General features: G+C 44.7%; 1 protein-coding gene across 2 annotated transcripts in view; it reads right to left on the reverse strand.

The window, feature by feature from the left end:
* Positions 1–20,981, reverse strand: part of Mbtps1 (membrane bound transcription factor peptidase, site 1) — a 50,506-nt gene that overhangs the window by 22,348 nt on the left and 7,177 nt on the right. For both annotated transcript variants that reach the window (XM_010618357.3, XM_010618358.3), the window contains exons 4-11: positions 18,899–19,102; positions 17,045–17,155; positions 16,644–16,753; positions 12,417–12,533; positions 11,856–11,923; positions 9,113–9,215; positions 7,010–7,161; positions 4,322–4,483 (exon numbers count right to left, since the gene is read on the reverse strand). In XM_010618357.3, the coding sequence (XP_010616659.1) occupies positions 4,322–4,483; positions 7,010–7,161; positions 9,113–9,215; positions 11,856–11,923; positions 12,417–12,533; positions 16,644–16,753; positions 17,045–17,155; positions 18,899–19,102 (1,027 nt within the window). The remainder of the gene's footprint in view (positions 1–4,321; positions 4,484–7,009; positions 7,162–9,112; positions 9,216–11,855; positions 11,924–12,416; positions 12,534–16,643; positions 16,754–17,044; positions 17,156–18,898; positions 19,103–20,981) is intronic.

Here is a 20,981-nt window from a genome sequence, read left to right on the forward strand (position 1 = left end):
AAAAAAAAAAAAAAAAAAAAAAAAAAAAAAAACCCGTAAAACCTACAGGCAGGCAATTGGTCAACCCAGACATAAAGAAGGCTTTAACAAATGGAAACATATTCTCTGCTCAGCATTAAGTTGACAGGAAAATCCACATGAAGAAAACAAACAAATGTTCAAGAAAAGCCAAGAGGGCCAGGATGTAGCTCAGCAATGTAGCACTGGCAAACACAAGTCCCTGAGTTCGATTCCCAGTACCAACCGCCCCACCCCCACCCCACAACTGAACAAACAAAAAAAAGAAAAGCCAAGAAAACACTGAAAAAAGTGGCAGGGAACTGGCACTGTTAGCCATGAAGACACACGGCAAAGCCTTCACTATCACCATAGTGTGGAGTGGGCATGCGCACAGGCAGACCAGGGGCCAGGAAGTCAGAGCATGATAGACTGCACTTCACATCACTGAGGACTTTTGAATACACAGCTGTAATGAATGGGCAGCCACTTGGATCCAGACCTCACACCATATATTAGAACAAACTTCAAATGGATCAGGGGATCTCAAAAAAGCAAACAAGTATCAGAAAAAAGATGGGAAAATTTCCTTTTTACCTCACACAGTACAGAGAAAGGCTAATGACTCAAAATAGAGGCAGCAGCAACAACCAATGACTAACATTTTTAAAAACAAAAAGAAAAACTACAAGGCAAAAGAACCTCTTACATAAAGTCAAAAAAACAAACCAAAACAAAAAACATCTGACAAACTGGGAGAGAGATTTACAATGTGTATCACTGGCCATGGATTACTATATACAAAGAACTGTTCAAAACAGAAGGACTAAACACTCCACCAAAAAATAAGAAAAAGAAATAGACAGCTTACAGGATAGCCCACTCACTCAAACTAGAGAACTCCAAATTAAAACAGTACAAAGATACCATCTCTCACCCACAAAACTGGCGTAAAGGTAACAAATGGGAGGCCACCTCCGACTCTCACACTGCGGGAGGACTGAGACACAGCTACCAGCCTTCTGGGGGGTTTGGCAAAATCCAACAAGCTGTCTCTGCAGAGCTAGGGCCAGCGATGCCTCCTCTAGGGATTTACCCTGAAGAAACCCCTCTAACAGAAGGCATAAGGTCACTCATTACAATAGTTTATGACTACAAAATACAGAACCAACCTAAACACTCATATAAAGGGCTGAATAAACAACAGTGCATTCACTCACTGTGGCTGTAAAAGAGGAGTTCTCTATTTGCTGAAAGGGTGATTACCAGTACATTATTAAGTGAGAAGGCAAAGTGCAAAGGAATATCTACAGCAATACTCCTTCCGTGTACCTGCTCATTTAAAAAAAACAAACTGAAGGGGCCAGGGATTTTGCTCAGTGGTTCTGCTGCCTGCTTTGCAAGCGTAAAGTCCTAAGCTCAATCCCTAGTACCCATAAAACAAGAACAACAACAACAATAAAAAAACAAACTGAAGCTTCCCACAAACAAAAACCAACATTCCAAGCAGTGCATGGAAGCAAGGGAAGGGGTTGTGGGGTGCAGTGTGGCTGCCTTTGTGTACAATTCTGACCCTACAACCATGGTGACATCTCACACACTCAACGGCTGGATGAAATCCACCAGGAGGTGAGGAAAACCAGGAAGGAATACAAATACTAAAATGAGCCCACCTATACTAAAAATGAACAGCAAAAAGACTTAAGTAACTCTAGAAAACGGTGTACCTTTATTCTATAAGGTAAGGATTAAAGGACTACTTACAAATATACTTCTGTTAGTAAATCTGTTCTTCACAAAGGTATGGGTTAGCAATTCTAAAACAACGCGGTATGGTGCAAATCAGCACACGCACTGTGGCTGATGAAAGCCAGGCTTCTCCCTGCTGGAGAAAGGAGCGCCAAACAGGAGTGGGAGGCTAGAACGAGTATGATGGTGTGGGCTGCAAAGCGTGACCGTGTTTCTAGTTAACTACATACAGATGGAGATACAGAAATAGGTACAGAGGATGTATGCACACACGTGCTTGTGTGTGTGTGTGTGTGTGTGTGTGCGTGTGTGTACATGCATCAGCTACAAGCACACCTGGTGCCCACATCTTGGTTTCTAAATATTGTTTCATTCTCCAGTTAAAGGGAAGAACTGAACCCAAGGCTGGAGTGTGGAATTACATGATGAAATGTCCTACACTGCCCAGGAAAGAAAATGCTCAGAAAAAGATGGATACACATGCTAAAAATATACAGAAGCCTATTGAAGGAGCTCCCACCAGCCACTGCTGGGACAATCTGAGTGACAAATGAAACAATGAGACCAACAGATTATAATTCGTAGAATAAATCAATATCCATACCAATATAAATAATTAAATAAGGAGTAGAGAAAGAGCAGTTCTTCCTTCCAGCAGAATTCTAATTATAAATTAAATAAATGCAGAATGAGGGAAACAAAAACCAGCACTTGTCAAACTCCCCAGTGGTAACCACAGCAAGCAAAGGCCATCAGTGGATGCTAAAATCACGAGTGAAAGTTGTTGAGAAACAAGATCATCTCAAAGTATGTCCTAAAGAGCATGCAGCAGTCACCAGCGAGAACTGAAGCTGCCCCGGGGAGGAGCGCAGCAGCTGTGCCCATCGGCCGGTGCTGCAGGACACAGCCAGAGATGCCGCAGCCCTGCTACAATCCTGTCCCATGATGCCAGGGCCGTGGTCCTCCAGCCTGCTCCTGGCCAGTGAACGAGCACAGAGGGGGCGACACAGCACTCCTCCCCTGGACAGTTTCAATTCTTGGCCCGTGGCTCTTCCCCAACAATCCTGCTTCCCTCTGCTCCTCACAGGTGGCAGTGCTATACCACAGTCCCCAAACTCTCCCCTCCTTGCCTTCCCCTGGCCCTCACAGGACCCCCCCCACACACAGACACCAGTGCCTCCCTGGGCCACTGAAGCCTATCTTCGCACCTGCTCAGGACAGACACATCATCCTCATCAATGGCGACAATAACACTAAAACAAGACAAAGAAAAATGAGGCCCTGCCCTGAGGGGACAAGAGAGACAGGATAACTGAGGGCAGTATGGGTTGTCTCAGGGAAGAAACAGGGCCTGTGTGGGGCAGTGGGTAAGCCAGCCTGCAGCTCTGTCCTCAGTGTGACTCGGTCAGTCTCCAGGTCACAAGGCTGCTAGTGCGGTGATGGAAGAAGTCAACACCAGGGAAAGCGAGGTGAAGGGTCACAGGTTCTTGGGTACTACTTGCGAAACTCTGTCATATAGCTAAAATCCTTTTAAAATAAAAGGTGAAAAAAGTTCTTAGTGAAAAAGAACCTCATTTGAAAACATCAGCTAAACTCATACCAAGAGTCTACAAAATAAGTGACTGGTACTCTCCCTGAGAGTCAAGGTCAGGAATGACAACACCACAGACGAACCAGCTGGGGCAGAACTGCAAGTCCCAGGCCAGCCTGGGCAACTTAATGACTTAAGTGACTTAGCTTGTCTAAAACAAAAACATATATATATATTTAAAAGGAGGGATGGGATACAGCTCTGTACAAAGGCTCTGGCTGGGTTCAACCCATGGCACTAGAGAAAATAAAGGATAAAGTGCCAGAGTCAGAGGAGACCAAGATGACATGATGCAACTCCAGGCCTAGACACTGGGCCAGAAACGGAACACAGGGGTGTGGCACTAAGGGGGGAAGTTCAATTTGATTGGCTTTGGGTTCCACAGGGGACTGGGGGAGCACTCTTCCAGGTGTGTCTGGCGGGTCAGGGGATGTGGCCTTGGAGTCTGTCTGGCCTCAGCCCCGCCCCCTCTGGTACTTTCCCCCCGCTTGCTTCCAGACACCACGAACTAAGCAGTTCTCCTCCATCACACCCTTCCACCATGAGGTCTCGTGGACTGAGACCAAGAGCAAATTAAACCTCTCCTCCTTTAAATTGCAGTGCTGGGCAATGTGCCTTGGTGACAATAAAGCTGACAAATACAAGGGGGAAAATATGACGTGCAAGCGGCTGCAGATCCTTGAGGACTGTACTGTACCAATGGAGATGAATTACTTTTAACAGCTGTATGACAAGCCAATGAGATGTTGGCCAGGCAAATGGTAACCGAAAACTACTTTTACAAAATGTCTGTAAACCTAGGATTATTTCAAAAGTTGAATAAACTATGAATTTCTCAGAAAGGTAACAGGATTCTAGCTATCCAGCAGCCAGGCAGAAGCAGCAGCTGAGCGCTCAGAGGAGCTGTGTGAGCGGGGGTCCTGGGTACACAGGAGACTGACACCCAGGGAGGAAGACAGGCCGCTGTGAAGGCCGCACACCAACCTGGCCTGAGGCTTGTAGCTGCTGAGGATCTGGTAGGCTCTGAGCAGATCCAGCTTGCCATGGCCTTGCTCAAACATGTTGACACCAGGCAGCCTCCGGGCGGATGCAATCAGGGCCTGCTTCATGCTAGCAGGGTTCACCAGCTCACGCTTCTGGACTGTGCTGGGGGAAAAATCAAGCATTTCTTTCAGTAAAAGAGTGAAAATCAGTTTTCAATCTTGCTTCATGACTCACTAGCATTCCCTGGTGGTGCTCCGTGACACAAGGACATAGCTCACAGCTGAACTTCTCAGGACTGACCCCCATGTAACCTCCCACATCCCTTTTCTCACCAGTGATTTAATGGGCTATGTCTATGCGAAAGTTAGGAGGTACACATATTTTCCCAATTATCTGACTAAATCAACCACACAGGTTGCAGGACGCAAGAACATCAAAGAGGTACTGGGCCGGAGATTTGACTCAGTGGTTCCGTTGCCTGGCTTGCAGGCACAAGGACCCGAGTTTGATCCCTGGTACAAAAAAGAGGTACTGACTTCTCAAGGGAGGGGACAGTTGCCCAGCAAGGGAAAAGACAATCTCCCCAGGGAGAAGGACTGACATGGGAGAGGGGCTGCCATGTGGGTGAAGGGACCACCATTTCCAGACCTGAAGGCCCACGTGGGATGAACCACCCTGGGCACACGCGCACAATATGCAGACTTCAGGCCACCGGCAGCACTCTCCCAAGATGCACTGAGCAAACTAACAACAGCTCTACCTGGCTAGGAACCTGGCTAACTCTAGCACTAAAACATTTATTTTTGTGTATTATATGCAAGTAAATTCTGTTTCCTGAACCGAGGGGGAAAAAATAAATTCAGAAGGCAAACAGGGAAAACTTATTTTCCCAAGTCCCTAAATATTTTTATATGATAGTGGTTGGTCTCCAAATCTAGGCAAGCTTTCTAAACGGGAAATCTGAGAGTAAGACGAAAGACAATAGAATTGTTAATAATAGAATAAAAGAATTGCTAAAAGCTATAGGTCAACAATCCTCCTTCCTCTTCCTGTCTATAAAGCAAAACTAAAGGTTAGGCTCCTCTCCCCTGTTGCTTGGCAGCTATTCACAAGCTCCGACAAGCCACAAAGCCTTTCTGAACATCACAACGGCATTTTATCTGCTGCAGGATATGGGGAGAGTGAAAGGTCTCCCTGATGCTCAAAATATGCACAGCAAGAGATGCGCTGAGGATGGAAAACACAGGCTCCTCACCCTCCATTACTTTCACAGCAGAGATGGCTGACAGGCTTAGCAATGAAGCCAGAACCCTCACTCCCTGCTACATCATGGCGAGTGGGAGAAATGGACCAGTGTTTTCCACTTCCAGATTCAACACACCTGGGAAAAGGAGCCCTCGCTGAATCCTCAGCATCAGTCAAATCCAAGAGTAACAATTCCTTCTCTCCTCGCTTCATGTTACATCACGTGAGGGAGAGCGTTTCTAGCAGGCACAGGTGAGTCTCCAGTGGTACTCTGGCCACTGTCAACCTTTTTAAGAATTCTGGCTCTGGCTTGTAAGGGCAGGATGGAGCCAGAGGCAGGCAGACAGCTACCTCTATCAAAGATTACTAATAATCTCTGGCATTAGAAGCTAAAGATCAACATGTAATTCACTTTATACAGAGACTTCAAAGTATGAAAACATTGAATATCATTTGTGTGTTTTAATTTAAATCCCTAATAAGCACAAATTATAAATTTCAAATACACAGAGTGTTATCACCACACAGTACCTCAGCTAGACAGAAGATTAATGTTGGAGGACATACTGTTACAAAATGAATACTCGCTCCAAAGGTTTTTTTGTAACTCTGAGTATAAGGAAACAAGGCCCACCTGACTTAAAAGTCAGCACATGAGCTTCAAAGCTGATCTGTTTGAGGACTTTCTTCTAGTTCTCTAGTCTGCAAAAGTAAGGGCTGATGACTAAACTTCATTCCAACTTACATGAGATTTCATGACTACAAATGAAACAGAGAAACTTGTCTCCCACAAGGAGGCCCTGACTGCCTCCCTTAGCTAAGCTTATGGAGGAAGAGTCCCTGCCACAAAAACAAGAGTAGGTAAATACGCAAGGAGGGAGGAATGTTAAATTGCTTCACTAGTGAAATCTTTTATTACCTATATGGACCCCGTAACATCATGTGGTACACAATAAAACATACACAATAAAATTTAACAAAAGGAACATCCCCAAGGACGTGGTGGGGTAACAGCTTACTCTATGCTCCCTGCCTGATCTACACACAGTTCCAGCCCATAAATGTATTTATTTTTCTTTTGTTTGTTTTTGAGACAAGGTCTTACTGTGTAGTCCAGGCTGGCCTCAAACTCACAGCCATCCTCCTGCCTCAATCTCCCGAGTGTTGGGATTGCAGGTGTGCACCAGCATGCCTGGCACATAATGTATTTAAAAGTGCAGCCACAACAGGAGTAATAGCGATTTGCCCTGCATGTGCCTTACGGCTTGCTCTAGCTTACAAAATACGCTGGCCACATATCACTGAAGTGCCACAGGAGGGACCCTACCCTTCTTGGAAAGATGAAGCAGCAGAGATGGTACAGGCCTTGATCCACACCCACCAGATGCACCACATGCCCTGTCCCGAGGCTGGAGCAGCCCATCTCAGCTGTGCAGCACTCACCTCACCAACAAGGTGACGGCCCCTGCGACCACTGGAGAGGCGACACTGGTCCCCGAGAGGGCTCGGCAGCCCCCTTTCACACCGGAACCTCGCACTCCGGCACCATAGGTAACAACGTCTGGTTTCACACGACCGTAGCCTCCTGGTAGCTCCTACAAACAGGAGTAACTCAGGTTCCCCATCATGTGTGCTGGTGCATGACCACGTGGGGTCATGAGGGAATAAAAGCAGAACAGAAACACGGGGACTTCAACACAGTGTCACTTGGGAAGGTATGGGTTTGGATCCGAACCTCAGCGCACATCAAAAATAAGTTTAGGTGATAATGTAGAAAATACATTTATTTTAGAATGTTTTATTCTTTTTTTTTTTTTCCTTTTTTGGTACCAGGGATCGAACTCAGGACCTTGCCTCTGTGAGGCAGGTGGTGGAACCAATGAGCTAAATCCCCGGCTCCTTTTAGAATGTTTTATACAACAGCAAGGTTATAAAGCAATCAGAAATAAAATATTTCACTTTTGCTAATATTTAAGACCAGAAACTAGTCACAGATTTAACACTAAGACTAGAAACTGGAAACTGCTTTATCCCCATAGAAATTAAAAATTTATATACTGGAAGAATTAGAAAATTAAAATTAGAAATTAAGGAAAAATATTTCTTTATAAGGAAAAATATTTCTTTATAATGAAAAAAAATACATGGTTATGACTAGATGTTCCAAAGTGCTAAGAAACTGTTTTGAGTGATCAAGAAGGTCCATGACTAACCTGCAGTAAGATTTAATTAAGTATTCTCTTAAGCTCCTTGAAAACTGGGGCAAAATGAGAAGTACAATAGGATATTATGTTGTGCTGAGAAAAAGTGTATACTGGCTGAACAGAAAAACATTCCCTGGCAATCAATCAATAAAGAAACAGGGAACTGCTTAAGACATGGTGAATGCTAAGACTAAGGTGAATACTAAAGAAAAACTGTTTTGCATGCACTACAGTACAAGACACTTGTCATGAGTCTCCCTCACACTGAACACCCACCCCCCATCGTTCCTGCCACTCTCTGAAGTTCTGGAAGTCCCCTTTGGTGTCTCTAGTTGTGGAGAGAGAACACACAGCATGGGAGCCTGCCTGTCAGAGTGAGGTCGCCTAGGTTGTGTCATCAAGCAGGGGGTCAGCTCCACGAGGAGGCATGGAACCTGCCAGGGTATGTTGTGTGTTTGTGCCTGGGAGCCAGCACTATCTTGAACTATGGCTCACACTGAAGACTGTAGCACGGAGTATGCAGGTATGGAGCCAGCCCAGATGATCCCAGGAGGCCGTGAGTCATTCTGGGGCCTTACCTGAGTCCTGAGCTCAGCACATGACAAGTCACAGCAACAAGAGAGGGTCTGGCCCCAAAGAACTCCAGCTCTGCTACTGAAAGAAGCCTACTGTACTGTGACAATGTGTAAACTATGACTGGTCCAACTGGCTGAAGAGATAACAGCAACAAGATTCTAGAGCACGCAATTGTACCCAGCTTCCGCCAGCCAAGGGGAAAAGACCTGGAATGCTGCTCCAAGGAGGCAGCTAATTTTGAATTAAACTTCATTTTGACAGGTTAAGGAAATGAACTGGCTACATAATCAAAGCCCAAGCAGTTGAATTATTAACTTGGGAGTTACCTTGATGATGTATAACTAAATACAATTATTTCTGTATTAGCAGAATTGCTATTAAGCCATTCTGAGGAAAGGTAGGCCTCTACTTCCTAAGGGGGAAAAAAATCTCACCTTGCACTGAGGGAACTGGTTCATCTTCCTACAACTAGTTAGGGACAAGTGAGCCTGAGTCCAGTTCACCTAAAACTTGATTACTTGTAAATAAATTAAAAAGAAGGGGAACTGGAAGACACTGCTCAGAACTGACCCATGCCTTGCAGAGTGGCTCTGGACTCGCCAGCCTCACCGGTCTGGTCCTCACGACAGGCAAAACCCACAGCCCTAGTTCCCAATTTGTGGACCTGAGGGTCTGTATCACAAGCAGCTTCTCTATCTGCACACTGACAAATACTTCGAAGTGTTAGACGAATGGCTCCGGACCCACATTAAGCAGAAAGCCATACCCAGGTGGTCATTCCCCTGGAGGAAAAGCGCGCGATGTTATCTTCAAAGTCAATGCCACCCACTCCAATCACATCCATCTGATCAGCAGGGTTATTCAGAGTGCTAAATTGAAACACATACAAAAAAGGGGAGGGGAGAAATAATTTAAAGTGAATAATTCAAATAAGGGCAAATAAATACTCTCAAAAAACTATAAGGATTTACTAAAGGTCCTTCCCTGACAAGACTTGTTCGGCTTTAACAGACTGCTGCTCCTCACAGCTGCCTATCAAGCGCCATGTTTCCTGCCACCTCCATAATGTCGTCCACTTCCGTCTTCGCACAAGGAACAGAGCACCCCTGCTCTCTCCCTGCCCCTTCACTGTACCACTGGAGGCCAGGCCCACCTCCGGACGCACTCTCCCTCACCCCTCCCAGCTCCCTGCCTTCCCTGGCCCTGAACTTCCAGGAGTTCACGCTGCACAGTGCACCATCTAGTTACACATCCTCATGTCAGTGCGCAATCCTTCCAAGGGCGTTCTTCTTGCCTCCTCAACTATATTAGAAGTAATCTGGTAAGACATCACAGGCACACTACTGCAAAGCCACCGCCGGAAGCTAAAGCTTTCAATGGACCTCTTGTGGAGTGTATGACTTCCTCAGAAGCACATGAGAACAGCTGCAACCCTGAACGCCTCCGAGAAAAGACAGACTGGAAAAACACACCATTCTCCATATGCAAGTGCACTAGATCTGCAAAAAAGCTAGACTGAAATGAATTACGACGAAAACATTTCAGGTCAAGATGAAACATATGAACTAATCAGTTACGAGTCTGCATTCCTTTTTTATTTGTATGATTTTTGTTTGAGACAGGGTCTCACTATGTAGTTCAGGCTGGCCTCAAACTCTCAGCAATTCTCCTACCTTAGCCTCCTGAGGCTGGGATTACAGGTGTGCGTCACCATGCCTGGCACAACACTGTATGTCTAAGCTTTTTGTAGTAGAGCTCTGCTTTGAAAAAAACATACTCTTGACAATTTGTAAACTACAACTGAGTCCAAGTGGCTTAAGGAATAATAGCGACAAGATTCTACAACATGGGATTGTACCCAGCAACTTCAATACCACACTTGTTCTGCCTGCTGAGCTCGCTGGCCAGCAACATGTTACCAGGTGGCCATGCAAGGGAACCAGAATGGTTTTCCATCAGCTGATACAAGAAGCACACAAATTTCCACGTAGCGAGGAACCAAGATGAGCAAAGGAGTCACTGAGACCAGCTACTGAAGCCAGTGGGAGATCACCACTTCCCACCTTCCTTGTCCTGTCAATCCCTGTCACGTGCAGCACCAAGAAGGCTGGACAATAAAGAAACTGCTGTTGGTACTGAAAAGGGGGCAGCTGCAGCCTTGAGGCTTAGTACCTGGTATTTTTCACGAAGAGCTGCAGTGAAGGTCCATCTATGACACTTATTTCCACCAATCACAGCACACACTGGGGAGCCACAGCACACTCAGATCCCAGGGCCTCTCCCATGAGGACTGGATCACTTGCTGAACTAGACTGGAAGCACGTGACTGTGGACATCTGTATTTTCTGACTCTGAACATCAACTTCACATGGCTGGGCCTCACGCTGTCCGACTGCTCTGCACTTCAGATGGACTACTCTCCCTCAGCAGCACTCCCAGGATATATCAGCCAGAAGCACACACAGAGGGACAGCGCAGACACTCGTCTCTCCTCCACTCTGCCATGGCACAAGGGCACACACACTCTGTCACTGTCTATCCTCTGAGTTACCTTAGACACTTTGTTACAGTACTGACCTATATCCACCCTCTCTACACAGTACAGGACAGTGACCAACATCCTCCTTGGAAAGCATTATGGCAAAGGAAATACATACATGCCTTCTCTGAAGCATCAAAATCCAAGTGGCAAGTAGCCAGATACCTGAGATTTCAAACCAGACCAAAGCTTGCTGGCTATTTCAGTGGGGACGTTTCGCCTCTCTTGCTGCTTCAACCCATGGCAATTGGCACAAAGACCGGTGACTTAGGACTGCTCTTCTAACTGAAGGCACCATCTATGTTCCCGCCAAGCCCCAGCACCCTCTGCTCCCTTGCCTCGGATTCACTGTGTTTGCACTTGATCTTTCCTGGAAAGACAGACACCTCCTTCTGTCACCCTTTCCTCCTTTGGCATTCTGTATGCAGTGAGTCTCAACAGATACTCAAAAATCCCTTTCTAACAGATTCATTTTCCTGATTGATTTTTGTTTGTTTGTTTTTTTGGTACTAGGGATCAAACTCAGACCTCACACTTGTCAGGCAGGCACTGCTGTGCCACTGAGCTAAATCCCCAGCCCTCCTGATTTTTGAGGGGCAGGTAATGGGGACCGAACTCTGGTCCTTGCACTTGTCAGGCAGGCGGCAGCACCACTGAACTAAATCCCTGGCCCTCCAATTGATTTTTAAGGGGAGGAAAAAAAAAAGCCATCAGAAAAAAAATTTAAGATTCTTAATTATATTTATAGCAATGTTTAGAAAAAAATTAGCAGGTTGAACTTGAGCTGATGACTGCTGAAGCCAATACTGAGTATTCAGGAGTTTACTATACATTCTATTTTTTAAGCATTGGAAACTTTCATAATACAAAGTTTTAGAAAGATATAAACAAGTACACGTGGACAGATATACAAACAGATTGCTAACAGTTTCCACTGTTTCAGGGGTCATCTCTGTTTGGGGCTGCTTACCCATAAAGAGGCCCGTCATTGCCAATAGCAGAGACCATGATTACGTTGTTAGCTGTTAATTCCCACACCTACAAAATTAACAAGCATTTAATGAATGCAAATATATGACTTTAATCAACATGTAAATATCCCCCAAGTCCCACAACTTCTACAAATAGTTCTGAAAAAGTAGTGAAGCCCCCTCAAACATAGCACTGGCCACTACAGAGGAGCCTCTGGTGAGCAGGATGGTTACAGGAGGACAACACCCAGAAGGCAGGGCTGTGCGATGCCCAGGGGAGACCCCAGCTTCCAACCATTCTCAGGAAAATGAAGTTGCAGGTTTAGGTAAGAAGCAATCAACAACGTGCCAGGTGCCTCTTACAAAAAACCTACTTCCGAGGTCCCTAACCCACTGGGTTTATGACATGCAAGTCACTAAAGTTCAAGTCATTAACCATCTGTTCTCATGAAACTGTCACCACCCGGGTGCCACCAGTAAACTAGAACTGACACAAAGCTGACGTGTAAAAGAGCAGGAGCTGCATCCAAATACAACATCCTCGTGTGGTGAAGACCAACCTTGTCAACAAAAGGATGATCCATGAAGTCGGGACCTCCGATGCTGAGGTTTAGCACATCAATCTTTTTTAAGATGGCATAGTTGAAGGCATCCAAAAACCAAGATGTGTAAGATACCTAGTTAAATTAAAACAGCCCTCTTAGTGGTCGAGCAAAAGTCTCAAGATGTCACAACAGTTCTTGGTTTTTATTGTTTTGCATTCAGTGCTGGGGATTAAACCCAGGGCCTCACTAAGCTACATCCACCACCCAACACTTTATTTCTAAGAGTAGAACACAGACTTTCCAAAGCATGAAATATTTCTTTTAATATCTTTTTGAAACTAACAACAGAAATAAATCCCAAGTATGAATAATGCTCTGGAATATCCAATACTATACCCAGAAACCTGAAGTCCCTAAGGCTGGACTCAAGGAAGGGGGATTATGTGCTTCAGGTGTCCTCCCTCATGTGTAATGGGCAGGTCTTACTCAGCATGCCTTTTGGGACAATGTCACCTCCCATGGCCCCTTATATAAAAGGATGTACCCTACGACACTTCGCTAAGTCAACATTTCTAACCAGTTAATGTGTTTGTACAATATTTGTGAAGCCTACACAGATTGAAGAACAAAGGGCAGCAGTAATATTTACTTTACAGTATTAGGTTTCTGATGTCCAGTTCCTCCTAGTTTCCTTACATAAGCTAAATTACTTTGGGATCATTGTTTAGTTGGATTTTTAAAAATACAAAATTAATTCACAGCAGAAAGAGAAGCAGTACGATTAAGAATTATTTTTAAAAGGCTCTGAAAAGTAAGGACACAGACTTATATTTGTCTATACAGTGGTACCTTAGTCCATGAACTTAATTCTTTCCATGATTTTGATCCCAAATCGAATCAGTTCTTCTCCAACTCAGTTTACGACCAGGATCATGGAAAGAATTAAGCTGTGAACCAAGGGACCACTGTATATGTAAAAGAAATTCTAAGAGAAAAAGATTAAGAACATGCCTAGTCACATTTTTTATTCTGAGACAAATTATCCAACACCCACAAGTTAAGGAAGGAAAAGTTTACTTAGCTCACAATTTGTAGAGGTTTCAGTCCATAATTTCAGAGGAGAAATAGTTCATGACAGGCAGAAGGTAGCAAAAGCAAGCAAGCAAGAGGCAAGACAAGCCTCTTTCTTTCCCTTATACTGTATCCAGGCTACCAGGATTAGGGTGGTGCCAGATCAATCAGTGGACTGATTTAGTTATCACTCACCCTTAATCCCCAGCATGGCACCATGAATCAATCATACACTTTAGATTCAGACACCTCTGAAAAGCCCAACCTATGACTGCATGAAGCTTTGGCAGGGGGCATCTAGACATAAGCCTTAACAGTCCAAAGACTCATTCACATCCCTTTATGCAAAGGGTGTTTAATCCATCTCTAAGAGTTGCCAAAGTCCTAACAATTTCAGCATTGCTGAAAAGTCCAAGTTCAAAATCTCCTCTGAGAGTTAAGGCAAACCCTGAGTTAGTTACCTTTCTCTCATTGCTGGGACCAAATACCCAACACCCAAAGTTAGAGGGGAAGGGGCTTATTTGGCTTACATTTCATAAAGGTTTCAGTCCATAATCAGCCAACTCCAAGGCAGGGATGACAAACAGGCATGGCAGAGCAGGAACAACATGGCACACTCAAGGCAGCAAAGGTAACAGGAGATTTAACAGGGTCTCCCTGCCGCTTTTATTTGACTCAGGCTCCTCAGGGCGGGCAGCACTCACACCCTTAATCCTAGTGCCCTTGAACCTAGCACTGCATCACGAATCAGTCCCAGCTTCACACGCTCTAGATCAAGCCTGTGACCACATGAGGCTTTGGGGGGACATCTAGGTCCAAACCATAACAAAGCCCCTGTACAAATGAAAACAAAGTTAGACATTTTGAACATTCAATGGCACAAGATAGACATTACCATTCTAAAAGGTACAAATAGGGGATATAAAGGAAAGGGACCAAAGCAAGTCTAAAATCCAGCAGGGCAAACATTAAGTCCTGTAGTTCCATGTCCAGGATCCAAGGCAACCTGTGGCAAGATGCGAACTCCAAAGGGCTTGGGTGGCTCTGCCCCTACAGCACTTCTGGTGGTTATAGCTCTTGTCAAAGATCCTCTCTTGGGCCAGCTCTGCTCCCTCCTTGCAGTTTTCCTCAGATGATCCACATTCCTGGTTTCTCCAAACTTCTAGGGTCTCCACTGTACCTTTGGCTTCACACTCACGGCTTCACACACTGCCCTCCCAGGGGCACACTGCCTGGCCTCCCAGCCCTTCTTCTAAAGCCTGGGCAGAAGCCTTCCTGACCCCAGAGATGGTGCATTCTGTATGCACCTAAAACCAGCACCACATGGATGATGCCAAGGTCTACTGCCAGCTGAAGCAGTACCCAGGCTCTCTTCTCTCTTGGCTGTAGGAGTTGAGTGCCTGTGAACCAAATCCCAAGGAACAACTTCCCTAGGTCACCTTCACTCTTCAACATGGTGCTGTGGGGCTCTCTCCTCCAAGCAAAGTCTTTCACCCTTGCAACTCTAAGGCTACAAAGGCTGGAGTTTTGCTGGTTCTGTGATGCCTTCGGACCATCTTTTCCATTGTCTTCTTCTGAAAAACTTGGGTTTTTCTTTCTAGTCTTTTCAGGAACAAATTCCTCCTCTCTTCCATCTTTGCAGGCCTCAACTTCACTGGAGCTTCCTTTCTAGCCAAACTCAAAATTTTTGAATCATTATACTGGGCTCCTTGCTCTTGATTTTCTATATAAATCTGGCTAAAAGCTCTCAACAGAAGCCACACCACTGCCCCAACATTACACTGTCTTAAAATTTCTTCTATTAGTCCAGTGCCCTTAATCTCAGTCTCAGGCAAAGTCTCTGGACACAAGCAAAAAGCAGACAATCTTTCTGCCAAGGTCTAACACACATCATCTAGAATATAATGGCCAGTGCAGTCATTCCCATCAGAAACTCCCGAGCCTGCTCTTTACCAGCATCACTTCTGTCAACACTCTGGTCTTTGGAGCTCTGCAGAATCTCCCATCAAGTACAGCCTAAGGCATTCCAGCTCTACCTTTTCAGCCAGCATCTCCAAACCTTTCCTAATTCTTCCCTTTCCCACAAACCAGCTCCAAAGGCTCCTAAACCAAATGATCAGGTACAATTATAGCAAAGACCCCACTTCTGGTACCAAATTCTGTCTCGGTTACTTTTTTTATTGCTGAGTCAAAATACCCAACACCCACAAGTTAAAGGTTTAGAGGAAAGGTTTATTTAGCTCAGTTTGTAGAGATTTCAGTTCATAATCGGCTGGCTCCAAGGCAGGGTGGCAAAGCAGGCAGGTATCCCAGAGAAGAAGCAGTTCATGGTGGGCAGAAGGTAGCAAAGCAAGCAAGCATCGAGCAAGAAAGCCTCCTGCTGTCTCTTATATTGTATCCAGGCTGCCGAGATTAGGGTGGTGCCAAACCAATCAGTAGACTGATTTAGTAATCACTCAATCCTTAATCCTAGCATTGCACTATGAATCAATCACACACTTTAGATTCAGACACCTCTGAAAAAGCCCCACCTCTGCATGAGGCTTTGAGAGGACATCTAGACACAAGGCACAACAGAACACTATCATATGAATGATGTGAAAAACCAGCTAAGAACCTACTGAATGACACAAGTGGTCTTCACTGTGCTGCCTTTTAATATTTTTGAGTTATGTATTACCTACTCAAGAATTACATTTTAAAAACAGACAAACAGTAGTACTCTTGTCCTCTTCTACACAGATTCCAAATGAAAAGGGAAGAAGCACAGCTTTTGAGTCTGATCCCAACATCATGCTGGAATACAGAGGCCAATAACACAGCTCAACCCTGCGGTGGAAGGAACCTGGCCAGGGAGGTAACCCACACCCAGAATCATTCTATCAGGCAGAGGCCTCAGGCAAGCCTCAAAAGAGGATGAAACAAGAAATCATCCCTGAACACAGCGGCCTCAAGTTGGGGTTCACATTTGGCTGGAAGAGGGTGGCAGGAGAAGGGCCCTGCCACCCAAAGGCAACATGACAACGGTGAGAGGTATGGCATATGTTGGGCCACAGGTGGCTCAGAGTCACAGATGTGGGCTGCTTTCAAATGGGTGTGTATGTTCTTCTGTTTTACTTTTTGCATTTCAATACCAATTCTTAAAAGTTTCAGGGGCTTCAAAACACATACCTGATTGTTGGTGAAGACCCTGAAAATATGAAGTTCTGCATCTGGAGCAAACCCTTGACATTCCCTCATACTGGCAATCACACCTGCCACGAACGTGCCATGGCCCAACCCTGTGCCCACAAGAAAGAAGAGGCCCGTGAGACAGGGATGACAACACAGGCCACAAAACACAACATTCCAAACCATGGATTCCACATGGACTTGCCCTGTGCGACCTGAGTGGGGAGCCTCCACCTAGAACCTGCTGGCACCAGCGCCACCTATGGCCAGTCACCACACTCTCCTCTCAGGCACTTTCTTCCCTCTCCAACCCTGATTCCTCACATCCTCTGAGAGCTCCAGGAAAGCTGCCACAACAAAAGCACAGTAACAACAGGAAAACACTCTTGACTGACACCCACCATCATCCAGGGTCCGTTCATTGGTCCAGTTGGTTCTCTCCTTCACATTCTTGAAGTGGGGATGCTTCTCACTCAGCCCAGTATCAAAAACAGCAACTCTGACATTAGCACCTTGTTAAAAAAAAGGAAAATTATGCTTAAAGAATTCATCTTTCTGCATTCCTGTCTCTAAAACACATACTCTAGAATCCTGGGATCCACAGAAACTGCCAGAGCCTGAGGCCAAGAGGTTCAGAGGCTCTTGTAGGCTGAGCCAAAACTAAAAACGGACTTGAATCGCTTCTCAGCCTTTTGGCTAAGATCAAGTGTAAAAAAAGGACTTGAAAAAAAAAAGGCTTGAGAGGGGAAATGCTGCCTTCCACTGCAAAAGAAGATTCAAGGACAAGCAACATCTCTCTGGAGCCCCTCAACTGTCACAACACAGGAATGGAACCACTGCTCCTCATTCCACATTCCACATCCCTCAACCACATTCCAAGTGGACTCCTCAGACTCCACGGTTGAGTGGCTCCCCCTTCTGATAACTTACTCCAGATACCCACCCTCCTACACACCTCCTCAGAGGCCCTGCAGACACTCATAGAGCACAAAGCTAAGGAGCAGGACATGGCAAACAGGAGGGGAATTATCTCTGCTCCTGACAAGGACAGGCATTTACTCAATGCTGCTCATTAATTACAACAAACTGTGCAGAAGGAAACTGTGAAGAATTAATCAGTGTCAGGAAATCCACTCCAATATGCACTTGTCTGTAGTACATCTATTTCACAGACTGGCCAAAGGCATCTGCATTCATGTAATACGTGACTGGTTGGTCAGTTTAGGAAACATCTAGAAAAGTATATAAGACACATGCATTACTTAACATCTAACCAATGTAATGAAAGTAATGGGTTTCAGCTTTAAGAGTCCTGTACATATCTATATTCTGTATTATATAATCACTACGCTGTGGTAACTACTAAAATTACTGCTACTTTTAAAGACACACATAAAACTGATTTTAGAAGAACAAAACACACATTTCTAATTAAAGAATTTGTTTTATAAAGAAATTCCCACTCTAAAAAGAAAAGGGCAAGAGGAAACAGTTATTTTAATAAAAAAGAAATTGGCCAGGTATTAAAAATGCTAAGCACCTTCGACCTGGTGAGGGCCAAGGGTCTAAGGAAATCACACCAAAGTCTGTCTCTATAGCCTCGGGGCAGGGTAAGACACCAAACCACTTGTAGCTGAGAGCAAGAGACTGGCTTACACTTAAATCAGATTAAAGGTTTTCACACTAGTTAAAACAGGAATGTTCTGCGGGGTTAAAAAAAAAAAAAAAAAGGAAAAGCCTCATTGGTTTTGAGTTTTATTTTACAAGATATACTCATTAACGCTACTGCTTGTTCAGAAGCAGCTAACTAGCAAGTGTGACAGTCAATCACCTAGTCACTCTGCATACAGGGCACCAAACCCAAATGATAAACAAACTGCTGTGCAACTGCTCACATCCAAGTAACCATCTCTGAACATCATCTCCTTTTCCTGTAAGGTTACAGACCTCAACAGTGCTGCCAGCCAGCTGCCAGCTCAGGCTGTAAACAGTGCTGTGCTTCTTGGTGTTTGTGTCAATGGGAAGGAAATGCTCCATAATCTGCCCCTTCTAACCTCAAAAATAAGGCTCATTTGGTGACAATTAGAAATCACAGAAACAGATGCCCACGAATCAGGAGTTAAAGACAGGAATACTTCACTACCTCCAATTCAAAGGGCAGCAAAAAGGACAGATGCCAAGGTGGCACCAGGCACTCCAAAGTAGCACCTCACTGCACACCAGTCTTTCTACACAACCTTGTGGACAACACACACCTGTGTATCCCATCTGCCACAGCACGTCTGCCTGCAGTGTCTGGGCAACCTGGCGTGGAATGGCTCTCAGCAGCCGTCTACTCGAATGCCGTCCCGTGGCGTGCCAGAAGCCAGAGCCCAGGGACAGACTGGCTCTTCGCAAGGGACGTGATGACTGCCACTTCTGGCTCCATCGGGTTTCATTACAGGGTACGAGAGCATCAGCTAGAGTCAAGGAAGAGAATGATCAGAAGCAAAAAGGAGAAACACACTACCTTGTCCTGGTGGGCAAAACTGTCACCCTGCAATATGATGATTAACTTGAAGTCCTGTTGGAAGGAAAGCAGGGTTCTCTATTTTATTTCCTTTGGTTTTTAGAGACAAGGTCTCGCTCTGTAGTGCAGGCTAGCCTTGAACTCATTACATATAAAACTTGAGGCAATCCTCCTGCCTCTGCTTCCCAAGTGCTGGGATTACAGGAGTGGACCACCATACTCAGCGCTCTATTTTTAAAAGGATTTTCTGGGCTGGGGATTTAACTCAGCGGTTGGTGGCCTGCCTCGAAAGCGCAAGGACCCGAGTTCGATCCCTGGTACCAAAAAAATAAATAAATAAATAAACTAAAAGGATTTTCTCAATTAAATTATAATTATGGGACATTATTTAATTGCTTTATTATACTAAATTGTTCTTTACTGAGAATTTTCAAACCAAGGTATAGCAAAGATAGACTAAAAAAAATAATTTGTGAAGAAATAAAGCAATCATGTTATTAAAACAAAAGAAAGCCCTGATTTTTTTTTTTTTTTAATCAGCAGCTTATTCTCACTGAACCACGAGGAGGAAGAAAAAAAAGCTGAAAAACTGGCCACTAACTGATCATGAAGCTTTACTGTACTGTACTTCTGGGACAGGAAAAAGCTGTTACCCCACCAAACATATCTACAGCCAAACATCAACAGAACCTTTTAAAAACTGTATATTGCTCAATGTTCTTACCTAGTAGAATTTCATCTTCCAGCAAACACAAGAACTACCAGGAGGCAGGGTGAGTGTGACGGAACTAGTCTGTATTTTAATTTTTTTGGTGGACACCTGACTGAATACCTTTACCCAAATTTGCCAGACTACTAAAGGATAAATTTTATCATCTGTAAATCTCTTTATTTAAAACAAAAGGGGCAAGAGGGGACTATGTAAAACAAATACTACAAGAGTTTTACCTTTCAAAGTCCATTTTATAACGAAGAGTAAACCATATTTCAAGTCAGTTTTAAGAGCAATCTATGCTACTGCACTTCGTCTCTAAACCAAATTGCTCCCTTTTATCTTCCAGCCTTTATCAGGCTACACTCATGAAGGTACAGGGACCTGGGAAACACTCCTGTCAATCCCATGAAATAACTGTTTGCACAGTCCAACTGAAATTGTTCTGCACTGACCTGCTGTGTTGGCTCTGGACCTTGAGTCAACAACAGGGACAACCTGGAGTCACCAATTAAGAATGCCTGGAACAGGGAGGGGCCTGTTCTGCTTCGCCTTGAACAGTCAGGACTACATTTGAAGTATTCTATTTTTGGCCTTCACTCTTTAAGAACAATCTAGAAAAACCGTATTCACGTAAAACAAATAAAATGGCAAGGGACATGAACCATGTCATGAATAACCACAGAAGGAACTGGGAAAAACCACTGCAGAAGACACCATGGACATCTTTATAAAGACAGGTGTCTTCTTGGTATCTTTCAATGTTGTCATGAAAATGCGTTAGCTATGTGTTAGGACCCATGGGACAAAACAAGCATGAGACAAGCTTCAGCCCCAAATATAGCAAAACCTTCTTCCAATAAGAGTTGTGAAAAGAAGTATCATTTAGTGCTACTTCCAGCAACCTCAACGCTCTGCTAAGCTTTCTTCCCACACATTACTTCATTTTAGCTTCATGAGAACCCAGGGAGGTAGGTAGCACCTCCATCCTAGGAACAAAGAATAGCAAAGCTTGGTGATGAAAGGAAGCTTACTGCTCAAGGTCCCAGCTAAGCATAAGAATAACAGGCACATCAGGAGGCAGCGGGCACAGCATGTGACTAACGCAGTGGAGATG

The sequence above is a fragment of the Fukomys damarensis genome, unplaced genomic scaffold, assembly GCF_012274545.1.
Source record: "Fukomys damarensis isolate Sample0158 unplaced genomic scaffold, DMR_v1.0_HiC HiC_scaffold_32, whole genome shotgun sequence".
Taxonomy (NCBI): Eukaryota; Metazoa; Chordata; class Mammalia; order Rodentia; family Bathyergidae; genus Fukomys; species Fukomys damarensis.